This window comes from Thalassophryne amazonica, chromosome 13, assembly GCF_902500255.1.
Source record: "Thalassophryne amazonica chromosome 13, fThaAma1.1, whole genome shotgun sequence".
In the NCBI taxonomy this organism is placed as follows: Eukaryota; Metazoa; Chordata; class Actinopteri; order Batrachoidiformes; family Batrachoididae; genus Thalassophryne; species Thalassophryne amazonica.
The window spans coordinates 84,382,487-84,408,343 of record NC_047115.1 but is presented as its reverse complement, the minus strand read 5'-3'; the positions used below and the strand labels follow the sequence as shown (position 1 = coordinate 84,408,343).

The window sequence follows — 25,857 nt, the reverse complement described above, 5'->3', positions numbered from 1 at the left end:
TTATCTGTTCGTTATACTTTTGCCACATGGTGAGTTCTGCTCTCCTTTAGTCTTTGCTTTTTATTTTCTTTCTGTTCTTTTTATGGTGGCATTTTACTTAGCCTGTGGTTTTTGGTTCATCTTCATGTTAGGTATTTCTATGACTGTTGGTTGTGGTGGTGTGGTGTGATCAGTGTTTCTGCTTCTGTCTGTCATGCCCACTTGTCATTCTACTCTTGTCTTGTCTGACCAGGTCCTCTTCCTGAACTGTCTCTGCACCTGATTCACATCACCCCCTGATTACTCTCTCTGTATTTAAGCCTCACACTGTTCACTCTTTCCCCGGCAGTGTCTCTGCCCTTGAACTTTGTTGCTCAGTGTTTTGACCTTTGCTTTTTTTTGGACCACACTTCTGCCTCACGATTGTTTGTTACCTCCACACCACTGACTGCCAAACTGTGTACCGAATCCCTGCCTGTTTTTTTTCTTTGCTTTTTTGTTTGCTAAAAGCCTTTTTGATTACTTCAGTTCCTCAGCCTGCGAGTCTGCATTTTGTGTCCACCTCCAGTTCAGTGCCACGCCATGTCGCACCATGACACTGCTTCTGAAACAGAAGCAGCGAATCCACAATTTATTATTTAACCTCTGTCAAAGCCATTTAAAGATATCAATCATGACTCACCTTTCTGCTGATTAAAGTCGCTAAATGGGAATCTTTTCTATTGTTGTGGGCAGAAGCGAGAATCGGCTGCCGTTTCACACCGGACAGGTTTTATTCATTCCTCACGAATGTGCCTTTTTTTGTGTGGCAGCCCATGACACGGTTCTCTGGCATGTGCTGGACCATTAATATCTCCCATTTTGCTGGTTCATAAACTGAAGTTACTGTCCCTTGTGTAAAGGAAAATAATAATAATAATATTCTCTGCTCTGTGTGTATGTATGTGTGTGTTGTGGGATTTGCTGTTTCTGTCTGCCGAGTAAAGTTGGAATGATAGATCATTTTGGAATCAATCATTTCAAAGCGAATCGATGTTTTAAATCAAATGAGACATCTTTCCAAACACTGTAATACAGACAACAAACTACAACTGACCAAAACTGTGTTTTTCCCCAAAATGAGACATCTTCCATTCTGTATGAATTACATTGATTTTGACATGTAGCCGGCTGTGAGGCCGCAGCTCAAGGTCTGTCAACAATTTACTATGGCAAAAGGAAATGCTCAGGGGCCGTCAACCATTTACCACGTTGAAATGAAGTGCTTTGATAAAAAAAATTCAACAGCGTCACATTTATGGTTTGTAGTGCAACGAATCTCACATCACACATCACTGAGTTTCCTCTGGTTGTACAAAAGGTTTTGGCCAGTTGTAGTTTGTTGTCTGTATTCAACCCAGTCTCACGGCAAATCGTGATTCAGCAGCACAAAATATACATTAATCTATTGGTTCGTGATATTGTGAGAAAAAGTGCCTCATTTTTGTCACGGCAGCACAAATTCATTCTGATTCATTCTGTGATGGCTGCACAAAATTAAAAGTGAAGCAGGGGGTTTGGGGTGGTTAAGGTTAGGGTTGGAGGTAGGAGTAGGGTTAGTAATAGTGAGTTAAAAAAACCCGTCAAGAAAATTTGACTCATTTGGGGAGCACGAAAAAAAAGCGTGAGACTGGCCTGCTGTATTACAACATTTGGAAAGGGTTATTATTTGATTTAAAACAGTGATTCACTTTGAAGTTATTGATTCCGTAAGACTGAATCTATGAATATCTTTTAAACTTCACATATAAAAGGCAAAATATCTTGGTCTAATTAAATTAATTCCAGAGCTATTTGGTATATTTAGAATCTAGATTGTTACGAGGTTTGTCAATAAAGTAACGGTCCTTTTTATTTTTTCGAAAACTATATGGATTTCATTCATATGTTTTTACGTCAGACATGCTTGAACCCTCATGCGCATGCGTGAGTTTTTCCACGCCTGTTACGTCATTCGCCTGTGAGCACACCTTGGGAAGGAGTGGTCCCGCCCCCTCGTCGGATTTTCATTGTCTGGAAATGGCGGAATGAAAAGGACTTTTTTTCCATCAGAATTTTTTCAGAAGCTGTTAGAAACTGGCACCTGGAAACCATTCGAAAAATTTATCTGGCTTTCGGTGAAAATTTTATGGGCTTCACAGAGAATAAGGACTGTTACTACAGCTTTAAGGACCCCTTTAAGGACGCTCGGCGCGCCGCGCTCCTCCTCCACCTCGTATGTATTGTGCAATAAATAACATTATGTCACAGGAAGAATTTGGTGTTGGGCATTTTATGTCTTACTGAAGACTGAAAGCTGAAGTTGCAGGAACTGGCCTCTGTACTTGAAACAGTCAACATGCTACAGCTTCCTTCTCCCGCACCTTGGGTGATAATTGCCAACAGCACCACTATACTATACATTGCTGGGGAGAACCCTACATACAACCCCAATTCTAATGAATTTGGGACATTGTGTGAAATGTAAATAAAAAACAGAATACGATTTGCAAATCCTCTTCAATCTATATTCATTTGAACACCACAAAGACAAGATATTTAATGTTCAAATTGATAAACTTTATTGTTTTTGTGCAAATATTTGCTCATTTTGAAATGGATGCCTGCAGTATATTTAAAAAAGTTGGGACGGGGCAACAAAAGACTGGGAAAGTTGATGAATGCTCAAAGAACACCTGTTTGGAAACAGGTGGGTGTCATAATTGGGTATAAAAGGAGCATCCCCAAAAGGCTCAGCCTTTCAAAGCAATGATGGGGCAAGGATCACCACTTTGTGAACAACTGCGTGAAAAAAATAGTCCAACAGTTTAAGAACAATGTTTCTCAATGTTCAATTGCAAAGAACTTTCTACACGTAAGCGGCAAGGCCAAAAACCAACATTGAATGTCCATGATCTTCGATCTCTCAGGCAGCACTGCATTAAAAACCGACATCTTAGTGAGTGGGCTCAGGAACACTTCAGAAAACCATTGTCAGTTAACACAGTTCATCACTACATCTACATCTACCTGTGATGGCACCATCAATGCTGAAAGGTACATCCAGGTTTTGGAGCAACACATGCTGCCATCCAAGCAACGTCTTTTTCAGGGACATCCCTGCTTATTTCAGCAAGACAATGCCAAGCCACATTCTGCACGTGTTACAACAGCGTGGCTTCGTAGTAAAAGAGTGTGGCTACTAGACTGGATGGCCTGCTGTCCAGACCTGTCAACCATTGAAAATGTGTGGCACATTATGAAGCGCAAAATACGACAACGGAGACCCCGGACTGTTGAACAACTGAAGTCATACATCAAGCAAGAATGTGGAAAGAATTCCACCTACAAAGCTTCAACAATTAGTGTCCTCAGTTCCCAAACACTTATTGAGTGTTGTTAGAAGGAAAGGTGATGTAACACAGTGGTAAACATAACACTGTCCCAGCTTTTTTGAAACGCGTTGCAGGCATCCATTTAAAAATGAGCAAAATGCACACTGACATTTATGCACATTTATATGCATAAATATGTGGGCATCATTTTTCGGATTCCAGCATGTCCTGTGAGGCTTCAACACGGAGGTGCTTTTGCTCCGCCGTCAGAAGCTTCAGGAAAGAATTTCACCGCCACTCATTTCATGGCCAAATCTTCTATCACAGTGGAATGTGCCGAAAAAGTGCTGATGTCCACCTCTTCCGCAATTTCTCAGATAGTCACACAACAGTTCTGCATCACCACAGCGTTCACTTTGGAAATGATCTGGTCGTTTCAGCATGTTGATGGCCGACCGGAGCGCGGCTCGATCTCCACCGTTGTGCAGACGTCTTTAAACCAGTTGTACCGCTCCTTAATCTGTGTGATGCCCATAGGATCATCACCGAAAGCCGTCTGAATCTTCCGAATGGTTTCCACCTGGCTGTCGCCCAGTTTCTGCCAAAATTTGATGCAGTCGCGCTGCTCCAGTCGTTCCGCCATTTTCCTTGCAATGAAAATCCGATGAGAGACAACACCCATCCTCACACAAAGGCTGCTTACCAGCAAATGACGCAATCGGCAGGCGTGAAAAAGTTCACGCATGCGCACAAAGGTTCAAGGTTGGCTCATGCAAGCACACGTGCTTCAAATCCATCAGATTTTTGCAAAAAATAACAAGGTCGGATACTGTTCTAACAGACCTCGTCTGTCTATTTCTATGTATGTTCAGATGATACTGAGCTGAAGATGAACCTGTAATTTAAATGCTATGGCTTTGCTTAATTACATCTGATTACATGCAGTGAGATGACAAAAATAAACGCAACAACTGTCTAGACTAGTTGTGAATCTTGAGTTCACCAGTAGTTTTGAACCCAACTGTTTGTAACGTCCATTCCCTCATGGTGTCGCATGTTGCTTCTTGTTTGCCGTCACAATCACGTATGGACATAATTTTAACAAGCTCACTGCAAGAACTGGCATAAACCTTCCAAATAACACAAGAGGTAGATGCTTTTTTATCGTTACAGTTGTCCCAGAATCCCTTGTGCTCCTTTGACATCATTGCACTGCTGTCTTTGTGAAAATCAAATCTCTCCTAATGAAATTTGAGCAGCAAAAATAATGTGGGCCCATTTTTAATATAAAACTGCAGGAGGGAAACTATTTACTTTACACGGGTGTGTTATCGGTTTTGACACTAGCGAGGCTTCGCGTCTATTTCTAACTGGACACATATTACTAATTGTGTAGTACTTAGTAATTTGAGGAAATAAGGAACGTATGTGGATAAGGCTGCACACAGTGACAGCAGCAATGCTTTCCTGTTCTACTGCTAGATGCTGTGAGTAGCAGTGTGTTATTTTTAATGATGTGTGTGGGGGGGCTCAAAAACATCTGGGTCTGGCTGGTTTTTTTGTATATATCAACAATTAAGAAGCCTAGATGGATCAAACGTGGTGGAAATATTATTTAGATATATAAAAGTGATGAGATTTTGTAGTAGTTGGCTCTAAAAGGTCAAGGAAAACTGTCTGAAAAGTACTTTTTTTTTGTTTTGCTTTTTATATCTCATCAACCAAGAAGCCTAGATTGTGATCTAAAGCATGTATTGATCAGCAGAATATTTATGATGGATTGGTATGAATGATAATGAAGTCTCACAGAATTCATATGATGAAGGCAGGCACAGTCAAAATCACCATGACAGACATAATCTATGTTATAAAAGCCAAGTAGCCTCTGTGTGTGTGTGAGTGTGTGTATGGCTTCAGTCACAAAGAAACTGGGGAGAGCTGACATTTTCCACTTGGTATGCTTCTGTATTTTGGGTCAAGAATGAATGCTGCAAAAGTGAAAAATTGAGAGCACAAATGTTTTTGGAGAAATTAGCGATATTAGCTAACAACAGTGAACAATGGACGTTGTATTGCTATGCACATGGGTGTTCGGCATTTTGGGGTTTTAAATGTTGTTATTGTGGTTCATGTTTGTTCAATAGTTTTGTTAGTGTTATTCATTGATTGTGTTTTTGTAGTTCAATAGGTTTAGTCAGTTTAGTTAAGTGTCATGTTGCCATTACCATGAGGGAGAAGTGTAGTTTGATGTCTTCTACCACCATCTCCGTTTGTGGGTGTGTAAAAAAATAAATAAATAAAAGCACCTGCTTGTGGCAGAATGCAGAAGAGACAAAAATCTCTGTGTGCATACATGTGCGCTTGCATGTGTGTGTATATAACTTAAATCACGGACAAACTAGAGAGAGCTGACATTTGCCGCTGCCAAAATGGAACATTGATAGGACTAATATTTTTGGAGAAACTACAGATATTAGCAAACAACACTGAACAATGGACATTGATAATTTCATTCTGGACTCACATGCCTTTCCAGCAGACGGCGGTAAATCATCTATATTTTAAAAGCGTATGCATGCGTGATTTTATTTATTAAGTTCAGTATAAGTACATAATATTATTGTGAATGTTAAAAATACATGGATGACACAAGAAAGTGAAAACACGTATTTTCATTGTGGGTCCATTTAAAAATCAAATGACAAAATAGAAGTAATAATAATAATCATAGTGTGTATATGATAATAAGAATTTTGTCAGGATTTAGTCCTGATCGGGGTTATGGTTTAATTTTTTCCCCTTTCTTTTACCCATTGTCTGCCCCAGCTTTGATTGTTGTTTTTTTGTTTTTTTTGTCACTTGTTTATTCTCTGCTCTGTTAGCTTTGTCATTTTGTTTCTTTGTTACGTTTCATACTTCAACCATGGTTCAGGTCCGTTCTTGTTTTGTTCAGTCAGTTTGTGTTTTCATTGTTTATCATTTAGTTATCACCTGTTTATTTTTGCTGTAATCATTTCTATTATTTGTGGTACTTTTATATCGGCTCTTGCTTTCTGTTAATTATTTAGTCTTTGCTTGTTTGTTTTGTCATCTGGTTATCTTTTATTGTATACTTCAGTCATAAGTCAGTTCCAATCTAATTTTGTCTTTGTGTTCTCTGATTACTCATGTTCATGCTCTGTTCAAGTTCCTGTTCATAGTAGTATTATTGTCTGTTTGATGTGTGTACTTCGTTTTCCTCATTCCACTTGTTTGTTCTCACTCCACGCCCCTGCACCTGCCATTGTGTCTTTGTCTTTCATGTTGGTTCTTTCTGCTTTGTGTTCACTCCACTTTGTGTTGTCCCCTTCTCACTATCTTGCACCATCTCTCATCTTTGTCCTCCAGACACGCCCCCTTTCTGGATCATTCTTCCACACGTGCACCTTGTTCCCCTCATTAGCCTGCCAGCATTTAAGCCCTCACAGTCCCTCACTTCTCTTCCACGTTGACTCTGCCGTGCACTTACCAGCTCTCTTCTACAGTCCTGATTTGCCTTGTTGTGGTTTTTGATCCTGCTTTGTAGTTTTGATTGCACCTTTTGCCTCTGCATCTGCCTTGTGCATCTGAACCCTGCTTCATTATGACTGCGATTTTGCCTAGCCCTGTTTGTACCTTTGCTCCGCTGATTGATAGCCTGTGCACCGAACCTAAGCCTAGAATAAAGACAACAACTTCTTTTACGCTAAAGCCTGGTCTGGGAGTCTGCATACAGGGTGCCAGGCACCCTCACAGCATTTCAAATTTAAACAATTTATAAATGCATTAATACAGTAAATTAACATACAAAAATTGCATAATTAACAGGAAATAAAAAGGTTGAGTTCTTCTTCTAAAAACTGTTGAGGTCTAAGTTCTAAGGTTATAAAAACATTTTGGAATCACACACCATTCTAACTCATTATAGAAACTTTGCATAATTTATTGCCACCATTGAAAAATGGCAGTTACATATTTTATAAACACCACTACCCAATCTAGAGCCCGTGGATCACCAAGGGCAACACATCAGTTTAACTTCCCGATTATTAATTTTCTCATTAAATATTTATAATATTTACAACTTTCTATAATAAGATATATACTTTCAGAAATAATTACAAACAAAATAGGAACCATAATATAACAAATAAACACATAAACACTACCCAATCTAGTGCCCATGGATCCCCACGGTCAACACGCTAGTGCAGGGGTGGGCAGTTATTTTTTGCAATAGGCCAAATAAGAAACAGAAAATATTGTGGAGGGCCGGGCCAAAAGGCTAAACTTAACAATGCTATTTCCTGCTTTTTATATAGGAATAAAATTATTATTGTGCAGATTTAAGTTTAACCATGCAGATTGTTTTGACAGTTTGTCAAAACAATGCTATGTCCTGCTTTTTATATAGGAATAAAATTATTATTGTGCAGACTTTTGACAAACTGTTCAATGTCTGATAAGAAATTTTTAGTATAGCGGTGCTGTTGGGATCTATCACCGCGCGCAACACTTCTACTCGGGGTCCTATCTGACCTTATGTCCTCAAGCCCTAAGACAAAAATCTTTTTGTACTGTTTCTGGTCTGATTCTCTGCTGAACTGTTGGTTAGTTAAATTTATCTAAAATGTTTGTGTTTCGTTGACACACTGTATGTTACGAATCTGCAATAAACTTATTTGAAACAAATAAAGAATGTACAGAAAGACAATTTAAAATGTGGGAGATTCTAGACTTTTTTTTTTTTTTTTTTTTACACATTTCCCTGCATAATTTTCAGTTTGAAAAGTTTGAATTCCCAAGTCACAGTATCACCAGGCTGGGAGCATTCACTTCAAAGTGTGAAAATCTCACCTTGTTCTTGTGATTCAGATTTTGACACCACTCTATATTGTCAAAAAATAATATAAAAATAGAAAAACAAAAGGTACACTTCACCCTAAAACTCTTAATTTTTTCAGTGTCGGATTTTGGATTCTAACGTGCGGTGACGCTGCTGTTTGTGTCGCAGGACACTGTTTTAGCCCCGCCTTGAGCATGCACGCGAAATGTTGCCATGGCGGTGTTTTTTTGGTGGAGCAGACTTTAAAAATCACAAGTGGATGCCAAGTTTTTTTTCTTCTTCTTCTTCTCAGTGAAGCTGGTAGGATTTATTTTTATTTTACTTTGAGTGTCTGTCTTGACGTGAGACTGTTCTGTAACGGAGCAGCGCGCACCACTCGCGCAGTGTGCAACTGCACTAAGTTTTTGCACAGTGTAAAGCGGCTGCTCCTTTTACCGTGACTGTATCAAAATGAACAGTTATCACTTAAAAAAACGAGTCATCATCACACAACATCACAGTTATGTAAACTTTGTAATTAATCTGTGCTTCCATTTTTAACGTTAGCAGCATATAAGTGTGCGCTGAGATGTTTTTCTCTAAGAAGCGCTGTCGGAATCACTCGGAAATGTTCTGATTTCAGTGCGACATGTCATTTAAAACATAAAAGAATGGAAATAATCCACGCTGCTGTCCAGCCCCAAAATCTCAAAGTGTGTCTCGGTACCTGAATAATTTCAAATTCTGTTCTGCTGTTTTCGTCATAAAAGCCTCCCTGTTCACAGAGGCTGCAGCATCGTTCTTCCTGCGGCAGACAGCACTGATCGAGTCTGCTCGGCACCGGCCTCCGTGATGTTTGGAGCCAACGTGCCTCCTCCCCTGATCGCTGCACCACGCACAGGTTGTGGTCCCGCCAAGACGAAACAAAAAATGCAGAGATCGTCCTCTGATCATCTGGCTTCATGTAACGCTTGCATTTTGTCATGGTTTGTGTCATCTGGATGTAAACAGAATAAAGCAAAGAGATGAAGTTGTTTATGTGGCCGTAGAATGCCCAGGTGTGCGCTAGTGTATATTTACTTGTACATTTGTATCATGGTGCGTAGAGTATGCAGGCTGTGATGTCTTTCATTTCACAAGCTGAACTTTACAAAAATCTGCAACAATTTGGAGGTGATTTAAGATTGAGTCTCTGGGACAGGTACACTGGAATATTTTGTATTTTACAGACATTTCTTCTGATAATCATAAGCACATTTAACATACCGATGAACAGAACTAAGAAACCATAACGAGAAACACTTGGGCTGGTTTTTCTTCCTCTCTGACCTGTCCATGAATGTTTTCTCTCAAGGTAGCATCACCCTGAAAGATGATTGTAGGAAAACTGCTAATCCCAATCCAACATTCCCATGCAGATGAACATTCCATGGTCACAGCGTGTAACCCAAGAAAGGGCAAAGTAGGTCTTTATTTGGAGCCCTGTGGATACAATGACTTTACAGTGACGTGGAGGCACGAAGGCCCACGTGTTGCTGTCCAGGTATTTCCTGGAGCTGAAAAGCTGCCTTTGTGCCACTCTACCAACCTGTACCAATATTCTTTTTCACTGTTTAGTCCATTCTCACAGGTCTGATTAAAGAGATTTCTTTTATGGTGCTCAACAGGTTACTTTTTTGTTTGTTTGTTTTTAATTGCTTCCAAAAAGCTGTCAAGCTTTTCTTAAGGATACAGTGGAGGATAAACAATATCAACTTATAATTAACAATATCTTATCAAGGAAAATTCTCAACATTATTATAAGTCACATCGTCATGGTTACAGTTTACCTCTTTCAAATGATGTCAGTGAAGATAATTCTCTTGACTCATATATCAGACTGTGGGTGTTGAGTGTTTTCAGGATGTGGCTTTTCTGTTCTGAGTTCTCTCTCCGGGTCCCTCCCCACTTCCAAAAAGTGTTCTGCCACACAGGTTATATTTACATATGTGTCTCTTTGAGCTGTTCAAACAATTGCTCTAACATGACTCATATTCTGTCTCTGTCATGAACAGAGTCAGTAACTTTAAATGACAGACCTACAAAATTGTGCCGAGTCAGGAAGTGTAAAACATGACTAGACCGTTGACCTGTGGGGAACCACGGGTTCTAGTTGTGGTCATTTGTACTATATATGGAGGACATCTTACTTTTTGGGGGAAATCTGTTTACAGTTATGCTACATTTTTTAAGTTTTGACAGAAACATTTCTTGGCTTTTATGAAAGTCTTTATTGAAGGTTTAATCTTTTTTCAGTTGTGTTTAATTTTCTAAAATTAATTTTTGTTGTCAATAAGATTTTCTGAAGCTGGTTAACCAGTGCAATATTCCATGTAAAGAAATTCCGAATAACTAAAGTGTTATATTTGCACTGTGACAGCGTTCACATTAGAACAATTCCCCCCCTTTTTTTTTTGACCTGTGTGAGATGTTGTTGAGACACAATTCTGCTGTTTTGTGTGAAGTGTGACCATGTTAATTCTGGGTTTGGGGTCATGTCTGGACAAATCTGCAGACAGATTTGAATCTGTCTGCAGATTTGTCCAGATTTGAATCTGCTGTCTGTGATGTGAGAGGATGGACAGATCTTCAGGGCTGCAAGCTCTTATTGTGAAAGTGCGACATAAACAGGCTTGTTGTTTTCAAAAATGACTGATTTCTCTAAAAATATTGGTCCGATCACCTTTCATGAATCCTCACGAAAAAATACGTAGGTGTGCCAAAGCACCAAAGTCGGCTCTTTCTGGAATTCAGTTGATGCTCTGGATACACAAACACACAGAGGCCACTTGCCTTTTATTATATGGATTCCTACATTTAAGGCCTTCAGCACATTCCAAAAAATATAATAATTGGGACTGGGGGCAATTTACAGCTAATAATAAGGTAACACAATAAATAAGTAAAGATATTTCAAAGAAACAATGTCAACAGGTGATTGTAACCATGATTTAGTACAAAACCAGTATCCATGAAAGGGTGATTTATTTTTTTTTCAAGCAAAGGTGGGCAGATGATCTACAGTTCAACCAGTCCATGATCCCCCACCACCACCACCACCCTCTCCCTCACTGGAGCCATCTTTCCTTCTTCCCTCAGCACACGTCCCCCCAGACATCACAGCAGCAGCCTCCTCCCCCACCTCAATGCAACCTCCTCTATACATCACTGTGGGCAGCTGAGGAAGCTTCATCTTCGGAAAGCTGCAGGCCCAGACAAGGTTTGTGCCCAACTACTGAAGACTTGCACGACTGAACTGGGAGAACCGCTACAACATACCTTCAACCTCAGCTAGGAAGAGTGCCCACACACTGGAAGACATCATGCATCGTTCCAGTTCCTAACAAGAACTGGCCCAGCGAGCTGAATGGCTTCCAACTAGTGGTGCTCACTTCACACCTGATGAAGACCTTGGAGCAGCTCTTCCTCGACTTCCACAAACCCCAGGTGCAACACACCCAGGACTGTCTACAGTTTGCATACAGGGCAGGTGTTGGTGTGGAGGATGACGTCCTCTACCTGTTACACTGAGTCCACTCACACCTGGTTAAGGGAAGCAGCACAGTGAGGATTCTCTTCTTGGACTTATCGAGCACCTTCAATACCATCCAGTAGGGTTGAGCCGGATACTCGTCTGAAATGCGTATCTGGTACGGATAAAGCATTTTTGATGAGCATACACACACACAGGAACTGATCTCTCTCTGTGCTTGACTTGACTGTAGCTCACGTTGCTCTCTCAGTGCTCCTTAGGTTTTCTTCAATTCGCCTCTGTTTTGGTTTGTATGGTATTTAAAGTTACTTGGTGAACTTGTTTCGTATCGTACGCGGTGCATTTGACAAGACAGAGCTGAAAAACGGCTCGTGTTGTGTTGTGTTGGTCACTGCCTCCACTCTGGTTGGGTTTTTTTTTTAACCATTTGTTTGCTGGCTGGTGATATAAAGTCAGTTGGAAAACTTTGCTCCTACTCCTAATCACCAAGTTCACACAGATCATTAAAAAATAAAGTCTTAGAAGAGCCTCTCTCTCTCCCTCTCACTCAGTCACACACACATGCACACAGACACACACGCACAGACACATTACTCAAAATGCCAAGAACGTTAGGTAGTAAAAATAAATAAATAATTGAAAACAAATCACAGTTTGATCATAAAATAAAAAAGAAAGTTGTGTTGAGTATGACAACTCTTGTTCATGCATACTTAGTAGTTCATAATTTCCCACTACATTGAATGTCAGTTCTGAGGCTGTTCTGTTATTCATTCATACACTTAAGAATATTCATGTTCTGAGTTTATAAAAAACTTGTTCTGTAATATAGTTCCTTCACTATTGCGATCAAAAACATTGACTCTCAATTATGAGGCTGTTCTGTAAATATTCATTCATACACTTAAGAAAATTCATGTTGTGAGTTCATTAAAAAAACCTGTTCTGTAAATAGCTCTCTTATCATCAAAATCATTGATTTTAATCTCAATTTTGAGGCTGTTCTGTAAATACTTCCTTTACTATTGTGATCAAAAACAAAACATTGAATCTCAATTCTGAGGCAGCTCTATAAATATTCATTCATACACTTAAGAAAATTCATGTTCTGAGTTCATAAAAAACTTGTTCTGTAAATAGCTCTCTTACTTTTGTGATCAAAATCATTGGTCACAAAAGCTTCAATTTTGAGGCTGTTCTGTAAATAGTTTTCAAATAAACAATAAGTATAGCAACTTCTGATCAATCCATATTGATTTCAGACTTAAAATAATGTACTGATTTAAGCCCCACCCATTCCTGGTTAAACCACGCCTACTTCCGGTCTAGGCCCCCGCCCACCCTTAGTACAGATACAGATCATTTAGATGTTTGACCAGATACACATAGTGGTGTACTCGCTTATCCCTACCATCCAGCCCCTTGTCCTCCAGGACAAACTGAACATAATGCACGTGGACCTCTGTCTAGTCACCGACAGGCTGCAGTATATCAGGCTGAGGGACACCATGTTTGACACTGTGATCAGCAGCACCGGAGCACCCCATGCCATGCTACTGGCCCCCCTTCTCTTCACCCTTTACACCTTGGATGTCTGCTACAACTCTGTGTCACATCCAGAAGTTCACAGATGACACAGCCATTGTTGGATGCATCAGGGAAGACAGAGACGACAAGTACAGGAGCCTAGTGAGGGACTTTGCTGCCTGGTGCCACACAAACCATCTACGGCTCAACACCTCGAAGACAAAGGAGCTGGTAAATGACATTGTGATGTCCAGAAAAAGACCGAGACCAATTCTGATCGAGGGAGTTAAGGTGGAGGTGATGGATTCCTACAAGCACCTCAGGCTGTGGCTGAACAGCAAACTGGACTGGACAACCCACACCAGCCACCTGTACAGGAAGGAACAGAGCAGCCTGTACTTTCTGAGGAGGCTGCAAGTCATTACACATCAGCAGGAAAATCATGTGGATGTTCTACTAGTCCGTTGTGGCCAGCGTCCTCTTTTACACTGTGGTGTGCTGTGGGGGCAGCACACCATGGTGTAAAGAAGGACACATCCAGGCTGGACAAACTGATCAGGCCAGCTGGGTCCATGGTTAGCATGAAGCTGGACTCTGGTGACGGTGGCAGAGAACACTGGGCAAACTGCTGGACATTATGGACGATGCCAGTCACCCTCTGCACACCGTCATCAGCAACCAGAGGAGCCTCTTCAGACACAGACTGCTCCTTCCCAAGTGCAGGACCAACAGACTGAAAAACTCGTTTGTTCCTCAGGCCATCAGACTGTGCAACTTCTCACTCAGGGGGAGGAGGAGTAACAGGAAGACAGAGGATGGGAAGGAGAGGAACAGTAGTAGCCAGTAAACCAATAGCGAGCAGTATTCTGGTATTTATATTTGTGTATTTATGTTTATATTTGATACTCTGTGCTTCTTACCCTATGTGCTGTTATCCTGGCATCCATCTGTCTGCAGGAGACGATGATGTAGCGTCCAGTTTGTTTGTTTGTTTTTTGTGGGGGGGACTTTATTTGTTTTTTATACATTTTTTCAATTCAATTTTAATCTATTTCATTTATACGAGGTCTATTAGAAAAGAAACCAGCAGTTTTATTTTTTTTTAAAAACTATATGGATTTGAATCACTTGTGATTACATCAGCCAGGCTTGAACCCTCGTGCGCATGCGTGAGTTTTTTCACGCCTGTCGGTGATGTCATTCGCCTGTGAGCACGCCTTGTGGAAGGAGTGGTCCAGCTCCCTCGTCGGATTTTCATTGTCTGAGAAGTTGCTGAGAGACTGGCGCTGTGCTTGATCAAACTTTTTTCAAACACTGTGAGGCACATCGAAGTTGACACCATTCGAGAAATTCAACTGGTTTTAGGTAAAAATTTTAACAGCTGATGAGAGATTTTGGATTGTTTCTATCGCTGTAAGGACTTCCCATGGAGCGGGACGTCGTGCAGCGCTCCTAGGCGACGTCGTCATCCTGTTTCAAGCTGAAAACCTTCAAATTTAAGCCTTTGTTGACCCAGGACGTCATGAGAGAACAGAGAACTTTCAGAAGAGGTCGGAATCAGCAGTTTATCCGGACATTCCACTGTTAAAGGAGATTTTTTTTAATGAAAGACGTGCGGACGGATTGGCATGTTGGCCCGCAGCCGGCGCGGCGCGCCTGCCACAGGAAAAACACCTCCGTATTGATAACCATTTGTAAAATCCAGGCGGCTTTTGGTGGCTTTCAGTTGAGTGAGTATCTGAGAAATTGTTTAACAGCAGGGCATGTTCCAACTTGTCCTTAAGGCTTCCAACGGAGGTGTTTTTCCTGTGGCGGGCGCGTGGAATGTCCGGATAAACTGCTGATCCCGACCTCTTCTGAAAGTTCTCTCTTCTCTCACGACGTCCTGGGTCAACAAAGGCTTAAATTTGGAGGTTTTCAGCTTGAAACAGGATGACGACGTCGCCTCGGAGTGCTATGCGACGTCCCGCTCCGTGGGAAGTCCTTACAGCGATAGAAACAATCCAAAATCTCTCATCAGCCGTTAAAATTTTCACCGAAAACCAGCTGAATTTCTCGAATGGTGTCCACTCGGATGTGCCTCACAGTTTTTGAAAAAATTTTGATCAAGCACAGCGCCAGTCTCTCAGCAACTTCTCAGACAAAGGAATTCCGACGAGGGGGCTGGACCACTCCTTCCACAAGGCGTGCTCACAGGCGAATGACGTCACCGACAGGCGTGAAAAAACTCTTGCATGCCCACGAGGGTTCAAGCTTGGTTGATGTAATCACACGTGATTCAAAGCCATATGGTTTTTAAAAAAAATAATAAGGTTGGATACTTTTCTCACAGACCTCGTATAACACCAAATCACAACAAAGTTGCCTCAAGGTGCTTCACACAAGTAAGGTCTAACCTTACCAACCCCGAGAGGAAGCACACAGGCGGCAGTGCTAAGGAAGAAACTCCCTCAGATGATATTGATGAAGAAACCTCAAGCAGACCAGACTCAAAGGGGTGACCCTCTGCTTGGGCCATGCTACAGACACAATTGACAATACAAATACAGGGTGGGCCAGTAAAATGTTACCACTTTTTGATCGTACACAAGTTATTGAAATGAGAACTTATTCAAAAATTTTATTTACAGACTTGTAACAGAAGCATCAAATTAACATTTGATACCAAAGGTTTCCCACTTTGTCTCTTGTTTTCCGCACAGTTCAATAATTGATGACATGTTCAATCCACGCTCATCATCTTTGGATTACAGCTGCAACACGCACATTGAAGTTTGTGATGACATTGCCACACATCTCAAAAGGGATTCTCCAGATTGCCTGACAGATGTTGATCTTCAGGGCCTCAGTGGTCTGTGGGTTGTTGTTGTACACAGTCTAATTTTATGAAAAAAGTGGTAACATTTTAATGGCCCATCCTGTATACAGGAAATTTGTGCTGCTATACAATGTTTTAAAATAAGATGCTACAGTTTGAGTTTCTGTGAACTGTGCTCTGTACTTATCAGTTTTTCAGATTAATATATACGTGGATTTGTAGCACTGTGGTTAAGTAAGGTGTCAGTTTGTGGATGATATTCCCCGTAATGAAGCGTCTTTCTTTGTTTTGCAGCAGACAGAATCACCTCGGAGCCTGTGGAGGACATGGACACCACCAGCTTTGTTGCAAAATTTGTGAGCATGTTTATTTATTCCTCACTCATATTTGTTAGAGTCCATCAGTGTGGCAGTTTGCATCTTTAGAGGTCAGATGTTTGGTTTGTGCTGATTTGTTACCGTCACTTGTTAAAAAGAAGAGTTACGATTGTCTGCAAAGTCGTGAAACACGTCTATGCCGTGACTGTAGTGCTTGAGGGCTCACTGAGGAACAAGTCATAGCAAGCCTGTGCACACGAGTTATTTGTTGGAGTTGCAGACTGAACCTTCAGTGCCTGAGCCATGCAGCAGACTGAATAAAAACCTCTTAGCAGGAGAATTTGTGTTTGTCAGGGTTCTCTTTTGGGTTTTAGTAGTTTTGATTTCTGAACACCATCTTGTCTTTTCTTGTCTCTCCAACAGTCCTTGGAGGCCAATTATCCAGTGCAAGTGACGGATCCTCATGGTAAATAAAGGATTCAAACCTCAGTGTTCCTTTTTACAAAGCAAATATTGACACACTCCAGCGTGAACACTGACATACATACCTGTACAGTCGTATCACTGGGTATTACATTTTCTGATGAACAATGCTTTTTAGCACGACAGTAAACTATAATGTATTCCGGGCTTTTTGGAGGTTAGACTGTTTCAAAGGTTTGTGTACCTTCTGCCCTGGATATATATTAGTGCCGCCAGACAATATTTTAATGTATAAAAATAAACTGCAGTTGATCAATTTTTGCAGAAATGGGCCATTATGAACATACTGAGTATGATTTATTGCTGCACTACAAAATATATTTTGAAAATTACTTTTATCACTTAATGAAGGTAGTGGTGTGTGTTTGTAGCAATTTTCACTTTGCATATCAGGTTTTTTGTTATTTTGCAAAACAGCTGTATTCCCAGGCTATGGAGAAAGTATGGTGGGGAGGCTTTTAATAATCTGAGGTAAAATTGGTGGATCAGAGGGGGTGGATTAGTTCTGTTACATATCTCACAGTGGTGTTAAACAAGCTGTATCAGGCATAAATTCTGCTTAAATCAGGAGAATATCTGTAAAAACACACAGAACTGAGAGATGATGGGGATGTTGACCATTAACTATCACACACAGATTTTTCTTTTTCTTTTGGAAAACAGCCATTTCTTTTGGAAAATGTTTTGTCATGGCACTGCACTTCAGCAATAAACAAGCACAAACAAATAAACAAAAGTTATTGAACACATAGGCCAATGGCATGGAATATTCACTAAGTTACCATTTTCATATTATGCAGTTGCACACGATACTCCCCCCAAATTATATGGGCCCCAGCAAGGGACCTGATCCCCTTTCTGAGACAACTACATAGTTAAGCAATGAAAAAAAATCTATTCAGTTAATCAGTTTAAAAATCTTTGCCAGGGTGCTATATACAGCCTGATCAATTAAGATACATACATACAGAGGGGAGGATGACAGCAAAATGATCCCAAGCCCCTTATGATGCTATCATGACATCAGCCATTGTGGGAAAAATTTTTACACAGTTTTGAGAAATTTGCACATTTTCAATATAATAAATGGGAAATAAAAGGGTTGAGTTCTTCCCCTAAAAACTGTTGAAGTCAGGTTCTAAAAACATTCTGGGCTCACACTCCATTCCAACTCATTATTGAAACTTTGCATAATTTATTACCACCCTTGAAAAAGGCATACTTTTACATAATTTTATAAATGCTACCCAATCTGGAGCCCATGGATCCCCACGGGAAATGCGCTAGTTATATATTTAACTTCCAAACTCAGCCACATGGGGTGTACAGCCAGTACATTCTGAGTGCCGGTCCCAAGCCGGGATAAATGAGGAGGGTTGCGTCAGGAAGGGCATCCGGCATAAAACAAGCCAACTCAACTATGCAGACTCAGAATCGAATTCCCATACCGGATCTGTCGCGGCCCGGGTTAACAACGTCCGCCACCGGTGCTATTGCCCAACAGGGTGCCGGTGGAAATTGGGCTACTGCTGGGCAAAGACGACGAAGAAGAGGAGGAAAACGTTGCCACGAACAGTGGGAGAAGAAGAAAACTAGAAGGGTGGAAATGAGAGTGTGGACTTTGAATGTTGGTAGTATGACTGGTAAAGGGAGAGAGCTGGCTGATATGATGGAGAGGAGAAAGGAAGACATATTGTGTGTGCAAGAGACCAAGTGGAAGGGAAGTAAGAGCAGGAGCATCGGCGGTGGGTACAAGTTGTTGTACCATGGTGAGGACAGGAAGAGAAATGGTGTTGGGGTCATTTTAAAGGAAGAGTATGTTAAAAGTGTGTTGGAGGTTAAGCGAGTGTCTGACAGGGTGATGAGTGTGAAGTTGGAAATTGAAGGGGTGATGATGAATATCATCAGTGCATATGCCCCACAGGTAGGTTGTGAGATGAAGGAGAAAGAAGATTTCTGGAGTGTGTTAGATGAGGTGGTGGAGAGATTGAGATGGTTTGGACATGTGCAGAGGAGGGACCCAGGGTATATAGGGAGAAGGATGCTGAGGATGGAGCCACCAGGCAGGAGGAGAAGAGGGAGACCAAAGAGGAGGTTCATGGATCTGCTGAGAGAGGACATGCAGGTGGTTGGTGTGACAGAGGAAGATACAGAGGACAGGGATAGATGGAAACGATTGATCTGCTGTGGCGACCCCTAACGGGAAAAGACGAAGAAGAAGAAGATATATTTAACTTCCAAATTATTAATTTACTCATTAAATATTTATAGTATTTACAACTTTCTATAATAAAATATATACTTTCAGAAATAACACAAAATATGAACTATAATATAACCAATAAAGCAACTTCCCAAATACATGTACACGTGTGTATGTACAGCAGATGAAATACGTTTTGAACACATTACCAATTTTCTCAGGTGCTGTTGACATGAATTTTTCACGAGAAGAAGTACAGAAATTAAGTTATGTGTAATAAAATGGAATGACACAGGAAAAAAGTATTGAACATGTTTACTGAAATGTATTTAATACTTCATCCAAAAGCCTTTTTTGGTAATGTCAGCTTCAAGACACCTCCTGTGTGGAGAAACTAGTCGCATGCGTTGCTCAGGTGTGATTTTGGTCTTCAAATCTTGAAGGTTCTGTGGACCTCTTCTATGAACTCTGATCTTTATTTTTCCCTCGATTTTCTGTTGGATTCCATTCTGGCAACTTTATTTTCATTCTCTGAAACCATTTGAGAGTTTTCTTGTTTGGGATCATTGTCTTGCTGAAATGTCCAGCCTTGTTTCATCGTCATCATCCTGGTAGATTTTTATCAAGAATGTCTCAGTACATTCTTCCTTCAGCTATATGAATTTTGCCAGTGCTGTCTGCCAAAAAACAGCTCCACACCATGATGTGCCCACCTCCAAAATGTTACTGTTGGTATGGTGTTTTTGGGGTGATGTGCAGTGGCATTTACGCCACAGACAATGTCCAAACGACTTGATTGGTATACCCCCAACTTTACGAATTGTCTTCTGTTCCTGATGTCACTTCCAACCCATTTCAGAGCATTTCCACTAATCCCATACAGTTCCAATTTGTGAAGTAACATGATTTATTGTGTCAAAAGCCTTTTTTAAATCAACAAATACCCCAACAGCATTTCTTTTTTTCTGTGGAATACATGTTTGTTTGTTTTTTTCAATGAGCTCTGTTTAGGCTTGCGATGTTGACCAGCATTTTCTGAATCTAAACTGACTGAATCCAAATTGACCTTCAGAATGACAAGGAAACATTGTGTGTGTGTGTGTGTGTGTGTGTGTGTGTGTGTGTGTGTGTGTGTGTGTGTGTGTGTGTGTAGCCAGGTTATCTATTAGGAAATCCTGACACAACAGACAACTTTAATTTCCTGTGGCCATTGGTGAGCACAGCTAACCAAAAAGTAAGCTTCGAAAAGTTATCTTTTATGACTCTAAACCGATAAACTGCTAAAAAAAAATTATTACAGATAACCAATAACCAGTGGTGGGCACACTTCCGATAATCCGATAACAGATAATTATCGAAGATATTGTTTTCATTATCGGATTATCTTTTTAGATAAATTTAAAAACCATCATCGGACTAATTATCTTCCGATGAATTACCGTCCGATAACTTTTAGACCGATAACGTACTAAACTAAGCTGAACAGTGAAGAACATTTTTAAAACTGTTAAAGCTGTTGAGACCTACCTGTTAAAAGTTTCCTAATAGGCATGTTGTTCTACCCTCTACAACCAGAAACAACTCTATCGTCTGTAAGCAAAGGAGAACTGGTGACCAAAAAAAAGTCATTTCTTTTAACACCATACTAATATAATCGCAATGTCACCAAGTCATTCGGAGGCATACATGTTTAACTTATGGTTCATGTCTGAAGTTTATAAAGTGAAAATATCAGATATATGTTTTCGTTTTAAAGTAATGTGCTAATTTTTAAAGTTTTGTGAGCACATGCTGTGCCAGGCAGCAATGCATTATGGGTAGCATAAGGTAATCTCAGACGTTCACGACAGGACAAATGCATTTCAGACACTCTGTTCAGGGTCCACAGATAACAGCATTAAACTCTAGTGCCTAAAACTCTCGTGAATACATTCTCTGGTTTTATAGACGTTAGTGTATTTGCGTTTGTTAAATTCCATGCATCTTAAATGTAGCAGACACGGATTATCTGGAATTTTGTTTGACATTTTTTCAAGGCCGCTACTGCCATCTACTGGCCAGGAGTGTTCATGGCAGTATTAAACGTCTGGGTACATGGCTGCTCTCAAAGTGTTGGTATTGTCCATTGTCCAAGCGCTTTTTGTGTGCATATATTTGTTAACTTTGTATTCTAAAACTATGGTTAGAAGTAATTCCAACTCCTCATCGGTCCACACGAACGAGGTTGGCGCCATGTTTTTAGTTTTTGTGGAAGTGACGACAAGAGAATAAGGCTCCTGATTGAATAGAATTTTAATCAGTACCGCCACCCAAAGGTTTGGCAGACTAATTACAACACATTTATACGGTTTGATGTGGATGGATTTTTTTTTTAAACGACGTAGTGTGGATGAAGTTTTTTCCCCAAACTGAAAGGGTAAGATATTCGGTTTTACAAATACCCGACAACATGTGTACATGGCCTTATGTCTGTGAAAGGCACTATATAAATAAATTTACTTACTTACTTACTAATATTGAGTGCACGTTTTACAACATCATAAAACATGCAATTGCGATGACACTTCCAGGGCTCCGTAAAAATGCCTGTTTTTACAAATAAAAATGGAATATTTTACAAAAGCACATTTATCTTTAAACCAACACACGACACACGTCACATTAACGTGTTGGTTTACATAATGGATTACTGAACCAATCAGTTTAGCACTTTTACCAAGAATGCTTTGCGGTCTGTGTTTGTTACAAAACCTCAGAATTAGTGCCTTATTCAACATTAAAAGATATATGTTATATTTTAACTTTGTACAAATGACAGAATTTACATTAATGGAGTTATTCTATCAGTATTTTCAAAAACCCATAAGTTAGTATGACTTTATTTTTCAAGACCTCCGCCTGACCGGAGTGTTGTAATTGATAGGGAGCTGGCCTTATGGCTGCTCTTGGTGTGTCTCTGTGGTGGGAGCGCTGTTGTAAACAAGAGCTTCCAGCAGGGGCAGAATGTTGAAAGAAAAATGATTATGATTAGTAAAGAGTTCATTTTTGTGGGTGCTCTCAGAATTTGTCTGTGCTGCTTCCTGTAGAGAGCGGCATGGTCAAACATTCTTGCTTATTCTTTAGGTCTTTTACCACTTTTGATGCTTTCAAAAGCAGTCGTGTTAAAAATCAATTTCAGCTCTTTAGTAACTGGAAATGTCCCATAGACAACACCAGAATTCATCGGTTATCGATTATCTGTAACTTCCGATACATTTTTAGGTGGTTTATCGGTTTATCTTTATCAAAGATAACTTTTTAGTTATCTTATTATCTGTTATCGAAGTTAATTTTTTGGTTATCTGTGCCCACCACTGCCAATAACCGATAACTTTTAGTATTGATTCGGATGCGGCCACATCAGATTACACTGTCGGCTTCTGATAAACTAGTTTCACTTTTACTTTTTGCTGCTGGGTAAATTCAAGGATCACAAACAGAAAAAGAACGCACGAAAAATGAAAGAATAAAAAAATAAAGCCCCAAACACTGTCATCATCTTTCAGAAGCAGTAAAAACACAGTATTAGAAGTCACAGTTTATCTCGGTATTATATACACCGTCATTTAGGAACTAAAAGCTGCTGCTTTTTTCACACGCTTTGAACCCTGCGGCTTAAACAACCAAAATATGTCCATTAATGTATTGATTGGCAGAGTAAAATACATGTAGTAAATGTAAATTCTTACCTGTTAGTTTCAGTGGGATTCATTAAATCCTGAAGAAAATATTCCACATAAAGCGTCCTGATTATCCAAAACGGTATGTAAACGGTGAAGAAAAGTTCCTCACAGCTGCGCTGTGAGATCTCCTCTCTCCCTTGGTGCTTAAATTATCCCGTGCCACAAAGCAATAAAATAAAATAATGTTAAAATGAGTCCATTTTGTTTGTGTCGAGTGGACGGTAAATCAAATCAAATCAATTTTATTTATATACCGCGAAATCACAACAAACAGTTGCCCCAAGGCGCTTTATATTGTAAGGCAAAGCCATACAATAATTACGGAAAAACCCCAACGGTCAAAATGACCCCCTGTGAGCAAGCACTTGGCGACAGAAGCCCGGTGTACACCACCAACCCGTTCACATTTCTAACCGTTTTTCCCCACTCGGCGACACACCTGCCGAGTATCAAACTCTGGTTATTGGCGACTCTGTTTTGAGAAATGTGAAGTTAGCGACACCAGCAACCATAGCCAATTGTCTTCCGGGGGCCAGAGCAGGCGACATTGAAGGAAATTTGAAACTGCTGGCTAAGGCTAAGCGTAAATTTGGTAAGATTGTAATTCACGTCGGTAGTAATGACACCCGGTTACGCCAATCGGAGGTCACTAAAATTAACATTGAATCGGTGTGTAACTTTGCAAAAACAATGTCGGACTCTGTAGTTTTCTCTGGGCCCCTCCCCAATCGGACCGGGAGTGACATGTTTAGCCGCATGTTCTCCTTGAATTGCTGGCTGTCTGAGTGGTGTCCAAAAAATGAGGTGGGCTTCATAGATAATTGGCAAAGCTTCTGGGGAAAACCTGGTCTTGTTAGGAGAGACGGCATCCATCCCACTTTGGATGGAGCAGCTCTCATTTCTAGAAATCTGGCCAGTTTTCTTAAATCCTCCAAACCGTGACTATCCAGGGTTGGGACCAGGAAGCAGAGTTGTAGTCTTACACACCTCTCTGCAGCTTCTCTCCCCCTGCCATCCCCTCATTACCCCATCCCCGTAGAGACGGTGCCTGCTCCCAGACCACCAATAACCAGCAAAAATCTATTTAAGCATAAAAATTCAAAAAGAAAAATAATATCGCACCTTCAACTGCACCACAGACTAAAACAGTTAAATGTGGTCTATTAAACATTAGGTCTCTCTCTTCTAAGTCCCTGTTAGTAAATGATATAATAATTGATCAACATATTGATTTATTCTGCCTTACAGAAACCTGGTTACAGCAGGATGAATATGTTAGTTTAAATGAGTCAACACCCCCGAGTCACACTAACTGCCAGAATGCTCGTAGCACGGGCCGAGGGGGAGGATTAGCAGCAATCTTCCATTCCAGCTTATTAATTAATCAAAAACCCAGACAGAGCTTTAATTCATTTGAAAGCTTGACTCTTAGTCTTGTCCATCCAAATTGGAAGTCCCAAAAACCAGTTTTATTTGTTATTATCTATCGTCCACCTGGTCGTTACTGTGAGTTTCTCTGTGAATTTTCAGACCTTTTGTCTGACTTAGTGCTTAGCTCAGATAAGATAATTATAGTGGGCGATTTTAACATCCACACAGATGCTTAGAATGACAGCCTCAACACTGCATTTAATCTATTATTAGACTCAGTTGGCTTTGCTCAAAATGTAAATGAGTCCACCCACCACTTTAATCATATCTTAGATCTTGTTCTGACTTATGGTATGGAAATTGAAGACTTAACAGTATTCCCTGAAAACTCCCTTATGTCTGATCATTTCTTAATAACATTTACATTTACTCTGATGGACTACCCAGCAGTGGGGAATAAGTTTCATTACACTAGAAGTCTTTCAGAAAGCGCTGTAACTAGGTTTAAGGATATGATTCCTTCTTTATGTTCTGTAATGCCATATACCAACACAGTGCAGAGTAGCTACCTAAACTCTGTAAGTGAGATAGAGTATCTCGTCAATAGTTTTACATCCTCATTGAAGACAACTTTGGATGCTGTAGCTCCTCTGAAAAAGAGAGCTTTAAAAAGAAGTGCCTGACTCCGTGGTATAACTCACAAACTCGCAGCTTAAAGCAGATAACCCGTAAGTTGGAGAGGAAATGGCGTCTCACTAATTTAGAAGATCTTCACTTAGCCTGGAAAAAGAGTCTGTTGCTCTATAAAAAAGCCCTCCGTAAAGCTAGGACATCTTACTACTCATCACTAATTGAAGAAAATAAGAACAACCCCAGGTTTCTTTTCAGCACTGTAGCCAGGCTGACAAAGAGTAAGAGCTCTATTGAGCCGAGTATTCCTTTAACTTTAACTAGTAATGACTTCATGACTTTTTTTTGCTAATAAAATTTTAACTATTAGAGAAAAAATTACTCATAACCATCCCAAAGACGTATCGCTATCTTTGGCTGCTTTCAGTGATGCCGGTATTTGGTTAGACTCTTTCTCTCAGATTGTTCTGTCTGAGTTATTTTCATTAGTTACTTCATCCAAACCATCAACATGTCTATTAGACCCCATTCCTACCAGGCTGCTCAAGGAAGCCCTACCATTATTTAATGCTTCGATCTTAAATATGATCAATCTATCTTTGTTAGTTGGCTATGTACCACAGGCTTTTAAGGTGGCAGTAATTAAACCATTACTTAAAAAGCCATCACTTGACCCAGCTATCTTAGCTAATTATAGGCGAATCTCCAACCTTCCTTTTCTCTCAAAAATTCTTGAAAGGGTAGTTGTAAAACAGCTAACTGATCATCTGCAGAGGAATGGTCTATTTGAAGAGTTTCAGTCAGGTTTTAGAATTCATCATAGTACGGAAACAGCATTAGTGAAGGTTACAAATGATCTTCTTATGGCCTCAGATAGTGGACTCATCTCTGTGCTTGTTCTGTTAGACCTCAGTGCTGCTTTTGATACGGTTGACCATAAAATTTTATTACAGAGATTAGCGCATGCCATAGGTATTAAAGGCACTGCGCTGCTGTGGTTTGAATCATATTTATCTAATAGATTACAATTTGTTCATGTAAATGGGGAATCTTCTTCACAGACTAAGGTTAATTATGGA

At 40.2% G+C, this 25,857-nt stretch overlaps 1 protein-coding gene across 2 annotated transcripts in view; it reads left to right on the top strand.

Moving 5' to 3' along the window:
• The window catches only part of edaradd (EDAR-associated death domain), a 173,090-nt gene that overhangs the window by 84,716 nt on the left and 62,517 nt on the right, over nucleotides 1-25,857 (top strand). The window contains exons 2-3 of one of the 2 annotated variants that reach the window (XM_034184950.1): nucleotides 16,350-16,408; nucleotides 16,793-16,835. In XM_034184950.1, the coding sequence (XP_034040841.1) occupies nucleotides 16,350-16,408; nucleotides 16,793-16,835 (102 nt within the window). Of the gene's footprint in view, nucleotides 1-16,346; nucleotides 16,409-16,792; nucleotides 16,836-25,857 lie in introns of both variants that reach the window. The other variant, XM_034184949.1, reaches the window with a different exon arrangement.